General features: G+C 38.5%; 1 protein-coding gene across 1 annotated transcript in view; it reads left to right on the forward strand.

The window, feature by feature from the left end:
- Slc25a32 (solute carrier family 25 member 32) overlaps positions 1-8,458 on the forward strand; it is a 20,298-nt gene extending 11,840 nt beyond the window's left edge. The window contains exons 3-7 of the mRNA XM_008851546.2: positions 819-904; positions 2,635-2,795; positions 5,922-6,035; positions 6,625-6,770; positions 8,255-8,458. Of these exons, the coding sequence (XP_008849768.1) occupies positions 819-904; positions 2,635-2,795; positions 5,922-6,035; positions 6,625-6,770; positions 8,255-8,393 (646 nt within the window). The 3' untranslated portion in view covers positions 8,394-8,458. The remainder of the gene's footprint in view (positions 1-818; positions 905-2,634; positions 2,796-5,921; positions 6,036-6,624; positions 6,771-8,254) is intronic.

The following is an 8,458-nucleotide window of genomic DNA, read 5'->3' on the forward strand; positions in this document are numbered from 1 at the left end:
TATAAAATAGAGGACACGAAGTTGGCGGGGGCATGTAGTAGTACGGGGGGAGTAGAGATGGGGAAGAAGGTCTGAATATGATCAAATTACAATGCATGAAGTTCCGAAAGAGTCAGTATGCTAAAATGATAGTAAAAGAAACCAAAACAAACAAAGCAACAGGCCTGGTTTATCACTTTGGCTCGGAAATATTTAGTAGCTGTTTTCTGCTGAACAAGACACACGTCTCAGCCTACCTGTCTCTGTGGCTTTGCTGTCCCTAGCTTGTCATCCATTCCATTATCACTTTCCCCCATGCTTATCTCTTTCCCCATTGAAACAGCCTGTCTCAGTACCCAGCTCAATGCCACCTCCTACACAAGACCTCAGTTTCTGACTGTCTTAGGGTACCATGTTGCCCTTTATGGCTGTTTGTATACCACTGTGTTCCTAATTAATCTGCTCCCTTTTTATTTATTGTAAAGCTGAGTGTTGTTCCTGAACATAGGTGCTCAGCATGTATCTGTTTGGGACCCCTTCTTTGATCTTGTTCTTTTCTTCCCAGTGTCCACACCATCATAACATCCTCTCCTCCCAGTTGTATTGTTATTTGCTGAACACATCAATAGAATATGTCACGTATGTATTGCTAGATGTATTTGTTTATGGTGAGGATGATGTAATCCTACTGTTAGCCATTTCTAACGTATCTGTTCTTAAATGAGGTCTTAGTTTATGGTTTCATTATGCACTGACTTTTACTTTGGGGATAGTGCTACTAAGTTACACCTTAAAACAGATTCTGTTCAAATGAAACTGTTTGTATTTAATATTTTTAGTTACAATGCCATCAAATCATATAAGACAGAAGGAAGAGCTGAACTGTTAGAGCCAACAGAATACCTCATCTCAGCTGCTGAAGCTGGTAAGACAATGAGTAAACATAAAGCATCATTTTCCGAGAGGGAGGTGGGGGATGGCGGGGAGAGCAGGCACGCACACCTGGGCTTGCCTGGAATTCCATACGTACGCCAGGCTGGCCTTGACCTTCTGATCTTCTGTCTCCAAGTTTGAATTTTTTTGTTTTTAAAGACAGGGTCTCCTGTAGCCCCAGCTGGCCCGAAACTCACTATATAGATCAGGCTAGCCTGGATTGCACAGAGATCTGCCTGCCTCTTCCTCCTGAGTGCATGCAACACCATGCCCAGCTTGATTTTTTTTTTAAATTCTCAATAAACTATTTATTTAAACAAAAAGAATAAAATTCCATAAAAGTTTAACAAGATCTTTATATGATAACTAAATGGAGCATTATACAATACTAATGTATTATAGGTATCATAATAAAGATGGCAACTCTCCTAATTAATCAGCTTGATTTTTTTATGCAGTTTTCTTTGAGCATTAGAGATTTAAATATGCTCATTTGTCTCTGTTATGAATCTCTAATAGACTAAGATGATTTGAGTATAGTGTTTGTTTAATGATTTCAGTTTTTAAATTATATTCAGTAACTTTATTCTTTTGCTCCTGTTATATGCTGTCCAGAAGGAGAGTATGCCCCATATTGTTCACAAATCCTGCTTTGATACCTTAGTGTCTTCATGGTTATTGGATGTTTAAGGCAAGAGTTATCTTACTTTTGAATACTCGACCAACAGAGACATGAATCATGATAGGATTTTATATTGTTTGTGGAAAAATTCCTCAGGAAACTCAAAAAATCAGAAATTTAACCAGATGTGGGGTTTTGTTTGTTTTAGATTCTCATACAATATGCTCAGACTGACCATGAACTCCTGATCTTCCTGTCCACCTCCCAAGTGCTGATGTTACTATGCCTGCCACCAGATGAAATTTTTAACAAAATTATCACTTTCTGTAAAGAATGTAAAATGTAGTCTCCTAGATTCCATGGTTATTTTGAGGCATAGTGATTAATTTGAATGGATTTGAGGAAGGTTGTAATGGAGCTGGGGTGGATGTGTGTGCACACATGCAGATGCACCAAGTTCCTAGTTCTCTTTGATTAATCCATAGTCCCTCTGGTTTAGGCAACTCCTAAGATCTGCAACTCTGTTATTTAGCCACACTGTTTAGGAATCAAGATAGCTTTGCTTTCCTTAAAAGGAGAGTATTTCGTATTTTCATCTCTTTCTTAATTTACCTCTCAAAACCACAGGAAGAACTTTTTGACCACTAAAAACTAAGTTTACAGTCTGACCCCTCAAGACTTGTGCCTTAGAGACCCCATCTTCACTGTTGAGATAGAATTCCTGTTGCAGACACAGCCACTTCTTGCCTTGTTCTTTTAGACTACCTATGCTTAGTTTATGGAAATCTCAGTATATCCCCCAGCTCTTCATTATATGGACCTTTGTTATGCTTGTGTGTATAGTGTTGAAGAACAGTCTATATGTAATAAGCTGTTCTTCATTTGGTTTAAGTGTATTATAGGTATCATAATAAAGATGGCAACTCTCCGAATTAATCAGCTTGATTTTTTTATGCAGTTTTCTTTGAGCATTAGAGATTTAAATATGCTCATTTGTCTCTGTTATGAATCTCTAATAGACTAAGATGATTTGAGTATAGTGTTTGTTTAATGATTTCAGCTTTTAAATTATATTCAGTAATCTTTAAATCTGATTATAGGAGCCATGACCCTCTGCATTACAAACCCATTATGGGTAACAAAAACTCGCCTTATGCTACAGTATGGTGGTGTTATTAGCCCTCCACAGCAACAGTATAAAGGAATGTTTGATGCACTTGTGAAAATATATAAATATGAAGGTGTGCGTGGATGGTACAAGGTAATTATCATAAATACTTACTTTCATTTTTATGAGTGTTTGCAATTCACCTACAATATAATTTGATGGTATTTAGATCCCCTCTTCTATCCACACCTCTCCTTATTGTCCCTGAGCCCAATTTAATGTCTGTTATATGTATAATAAGGCCTAAAAGTCTAATTAGTGTCCCCAGATGTCCTTCAGTGTGGGTCTATTCTCTGGAGCCTGGTTAACCTACCAGAGTCCCATCCTTGAAAGAGAATGACTCTTCCAGCAGCCATCTGTTGCCATGATTTCCTTAGGTTGGGTTGGGTTTCTTACCCACTTCTCATGTCTGCTGAAATTTTGTCTGGTTTGAGTTTGCATGGGACTTGCGCATGCTGTCACCATTACTGTGTATTCATATGAGTAATTGACCAACTGTCTGGAAAACTGTTTCCTTCCAGTCATCCACCACCTCTGGCTCTTACAATCTTTCCTCCTCTTCTTCCATAATGACCTGAGAGCTTTGGGAGGCAGAAATTTGATATGAATGTCCTATTCAGGGATAAGCACTCTGCAGCCACCTCTTCTCTGTACATTGGCCAGTTACGGGCTTCTGTGTTAATCACCATCTGTTGCATAAGGAAACTTCTCTGGTGAGACTTGAGAGATGCTGACTTCAGAGCCACATCTATAGTGTTGGAAGGCGTTGTGCATGCTACTAGAAGGAAAAAATAATCATAAATCCTACCCAACTGTGAATCATGTGAATTACAGTAACAACTGGCTTGGCAATATATGCCCACTGGTGCAATAGCAGCACAAATATTATGGGAGTAACCAACCACTCTTTCATTAGATTTCAGGTCTGCTTCATATGTTGGAGCCCATACCTGACATTAATATCAGGCTTAGGAACCTGAGGCTAGACGGATCACGGGATTATAGGGGAGAACCTAATGTTATTTTTCTACTAAATTGCTATCATATTAAACTGATTCCTAATGACTTATTGTTATACTCATAAATACCATTTTGAATAACTGAGAATTGTATAATTTTAATTTATATTGGCTCATGTTTTTGCTTTTTGTCTTGCTTCAGGTTTGGTTTTGGGTTTTGGTGTTTTTTTTTTGTTGTTGTCATTGTTGTTTTTTTAACAGAGTCTTGTTATGTAGCCCAGGCTTGCTGTGAAGTCCTAATCTTCCAGTCTAAGCTTCCTGAAGACTGGGGTTGTAGACATGTGCCATCATGCCTGGTTTTTTGTTGTTGTTCACTGCCTTGAATTGAGTTGAATGAAAACTTAAGTCTCATTTATAATATTGAAATAGTACTTTAGGATGTGTCTCCTCATTATTATAAGGTGTGTTTTCATGACCCTGATGTGAGAACTATCTAAAACTTTTTCAGGTATCTTTTTAGTAAGTCACACTGCTAGATCACCCATTTTTTATTATAGCCTTTGGAAATTGTGGTGTCTGAGGTCATGTAGAAGTGGTCACTGAGTTTTAATGGGATCTTATTTTATTGGGACTTTTGACTGCAAACATTGTATAAATTAAAAAATAAAGCTGGGCGTGGTGGCGCACGTCTTTAATTCCAGCACTCAGGAGGCAGAGGCAGTCAGATCTCTCTTGAGTTCAAAGCCAGCCTGATTTACATAGTGAGTTCCAGGCCAGCTGGGCCTATAGGGAGACCATGTCTCAAAAAAAAAAAAGAAAACAACCAAGCCAGGCATGGTGGCACATACCTTTTTTAATCCCAGCACTTGGAAGGTAGAGGCAGGTGGATCTCAGTAAGTTCAGGCCAGCTGGGGCTACAGGGAGACCCTGTCTCAAAAACAAAAAGAGAAGAAAAATTCAGCCTCTTGACTGTTTGTTTTTGCATTGCTGGGGATTGAATGCAGTATATTTGAAATTTCCTAGTCACAGCAAGATGTTTTCTGATTTTATAATTTACTTTTTCTTTCCTTACTTTGTCCTTGTAGTAGTTACTTTTGTATATCACTGTGTCCATAATATCTGACAGAAACTATTTAAAGGAGGAAGATTATTTTGGTTTGCAATTTCAGAGGTATCAGTCCACCATGTTGGGAAGGGAATGGCAAAGCAGCTCAGTTCCCAGCATGCCAACTATAAACAGAAAGAAGAACTGCCAGTGTGTCCTGGCTTTCTCCCTTTCCACCTTTCATTCACTCCTGGTCTCCAGCTCAAGGGATGGTGCCACCTGTGTTGAGGGAGTGTCTGCCCCTCAGTTAATCCTTTGTGGAGACATCCTCACATGCACATCCCACATTCACCTCACCAGTCAAGCCAACAGTGAAGGAACTGCCTCACACCTGTCTTCTTCTACCACCTTTTGCCTATCCCCTTTTGCCTATCCCCATTAAAAATATGACTTAGGCCAAATTAGATGCATTTAATTTTACTTTGTTTTTCAAGAATTGTTCAATAACTTAAAATATCATTAACATTATGAAGTTGAAGTTATAGATTACTGATCTCTGAACAAATTTTTAAAAATTATATCATTTAATTTTGCATTTTCTTACATTTTTTTCTTATTCTTTTAGAATACTAAAAAATGCTCCATTCTTTGAAATACCATTGCCTTTCTTTTCTTTTTTGTCCTTTTTTTAATTATTATTTTTTTTAATTTTATGTGTATGAGTGTATTGCCTGCATGTATGTGAGTGCACCACTGTCGTACAATGCTGTGGAGGTCAGAAGAGGGCATTGGATTCCCCTGGAACTGGAGTTAAGGACATGATTTGTAGCCACCATGTGAGTTCTGGGAATCAAACCCAGGTCCTCTGCGAGAGCAGTCAGTGCTCTTAACCACTGAGCCATCACTCCAGCCCCTCTTTTTTGTCTTTTTGAGACAGGGTCTCCCTGTAGCCCTAGCTGACCTAGAACTCGCTGTGTAGACCAGGCTGGCCTAGATCTCATAGCAGACTGCCTCTGCCTGTCTGCCTCTCTGGCTCTCTGCCTGTCTGTCTTAAAAAGAAGCGAGTACTGTTTTTAACCCTACGTAAAAAAGTTATGATTTATGTAAAAACCTAAGTGAATTTGCTTAAAGTAATATACTAATAAAAGAGAGAAAATATTTTAAATGCATCTTTTATTGAAAGCTGTCTAACTTTTCTTCATCATTCATTTTTAGGGATTTGTCCCTGGGCTGTTCGGAACATCACATGGTGCCCTTCAGTTTATGGCATATGAATTGCTGAAGTTGAAATACAACCAGCATATCAATAGATTACCAGAAGCCCAGTTGGTAAGACGATTCTTTTAAAATTAACGTGGTGGGTCTGGAGAGATGGCTCAGCGATTAAGAGAGGTGGCTCCTCTTGCAGAGGACCTGGGTTCAGTTCCCAGCACCCACATGATAGCTAACAACTGTTTATAACTCCAGTTCCAGGGCATCCAACGCCCTCTTCTGACCTCTGCAGGGATTGTACAACACAGGTGCCCTTTCACACGTGCAGGCAATACAGTTGTACACAGAAAATAAAATTAATAAATAAAATATTTAAATAAAATAATGTCATGGGCCAGACATGGTGGCACACACCTTTAACCCCAGCACTTAGGAGGCAGAGGCAAGTGAATCTCTGAGATCAAGGCCAACCTGGTCTACATAGCAAGTTCCAGGCCAACTAGGGCTTCAGGGAGACCCTGTCTCAAAAAAACAAAATTATATAATGAGACAACCCCACATTAAGCAGACAGACTTTGTGTTAAGGATGGGACCGTATTTTTTATATATTTATTTGAATGTTTTTTTCTGATGTAATTTTTACTTCTATATTTTTAAAGATGTCCTATTTAAAGAAAACCATCACTGTCTTATGTTGTCATTTTAGAGCACAGCAGAATATATCTCTGTTGCAGCATTATCCAAAATATTTGCTGTAGCTGCAACATACCCATATCAAGTTGTGAGAGCCCGTCTTCAGGATCAACATGTGTCTTACAGTGGTGTCGTGGACGTAATCATGAAGACATGGAGGTGAGAGCAGGAGGAGCATCAGTGTTGCTTGATGAAGTGCCTTGCGTGTCTTAGACTATTTCAGACTACTTTCAAAGCGATGGCCAGTTTTCTATGGTGAAGACAGAGATGGTTGTCCTTGCGCTCCCATTTACCACATGTGATGATAATGTCTCTGAAGCCTGATTTCTTCATTTTACAAATGAAGCTTTGAAACACAAAATTCAATTTCCCACTTGGCAATATGGCTTATAGTCAGTTCTGACAAGGTTGTAAGAAAAATGAAACATATGTAAGTGCTTTGAAAAATTAATAGATCAGGGGCTGGAGAGATAGCCCAGTGGTTAAGAACACTGGCTGTTCTTGCAAAAGACCTGGGTTCGAATCCCAGCACCCACATGCCAGCTAACAACTGTCCATAACTCTATTTTTAGGGGATCCAACTGCCCCTTCTGTCCTCTGCAGGCATTGCACAATACGGGTGCACTTACATATATACAGGCAATACACACATATACGTAAAATAAAAAATAAATTTGAAAAAAAATTTTTAAATATTTTATTTTTATTGTATGTGTATTGTATATATTGCCTGTGTGTAGGTAAGTGTACCCATGTCGTGCATTGCCCGCAGAGGACAGAAGAAGCTGTCGGAGTCCCTGGAACTAGAGTTATGGACAGTTGTTAGCTGCCATGTGGATGCTGGGTTTTGAACCCAGGTCGTCTTCAAGAACAGCCAGTGTTCTTAACTGCTGAGCCATCTCTCCAGCCCCTGAAAATTTTTTAAAAATTAATAGAACAGAATTTAAGTTTCAAAGTATTTGATTGGCATTGTAGATAAGAAGTCAGAAACCTAGTTGAATATGTTTGAAAAGGCCTATTCCTGCTACTGACGCTGTAACTTTTACAAATACTTGCCTCTATGTATGGAAGAGATAGTTAGCTTTATGTCTGAGAATAATTATATTATTATAGGTAGAGTGCCCCATGTTTTCCTTAATTCTAAAATGCCTGAGGAAAATGTTTAAATTTAGTTCATGTCAAGAAATAGTGAATGAGAATCTATATGGTAACTTACTAAGCCTTATTCCCTATTCTGGACATTGGGTAAATAAAACTTTAGTTGTGTTGTTATTTTCTGTAGCAGTTATGTAAGCTAGATCGTGAACTTACTGTTTGTTTTTGGTTTGTTTTTTTTTCATTTTGTTTTGAGACAGGGTCTTGCTGTGTAGCTCTTGCTGGTATGGTACTTAATGTGTAGCCCAGGCCAGCCTCAAACCTGTGGCAGTCCTCCTGCTTCAGCCTCCTTCTGAAAGCTCTTCATAAAAGAAATGTAAATGGCTCATAAACTGTATCTCTTTAGTTCATTATATATGTGGACTTAAAGCCATGTTTAAATAGAGTAAGGCTTCACTGCTTATTCCATACCTTGTATTAATTAACCTTTAGTATATTCATACTTGCTATTTAGAAAATTAAGCATGTACCTATTTCTCCCTTTCAAGGAAAGAAGGCATCAGTGGATTTTACAAAGGAATTGCTCCCAATTTGATCAGAGTGACTCCAGCCTGCTGTATTACCTTTGTGGTATACGAAAATGTCTCACATTTTTTGCATGACCTTAGAGAAAAGAAAGTAAGCTAAAAGAAGATTTCCAGCATATCTGCTTAAGCAGCAGCAAGCTCCTTTGTGTTTAAAACACAGAACTC

The sequence above is a fragment of the Nannospalax galili genome, unplaced genomic scaffold (assembly GCF_000622305.1).
Source record: "Nannospalax galili isolate Female #2095 unplaced genomic scaffold, S.galili_v1.0 scaffold284, whole genome shotgun sequence".
In the NCBI taxonomy this organism is placed as follows: Eukaryota; Metazoa; Chordata; class Mammalia; order Rodentia; family Spalacidae; genus Nannospalax; species Nannospalax galili.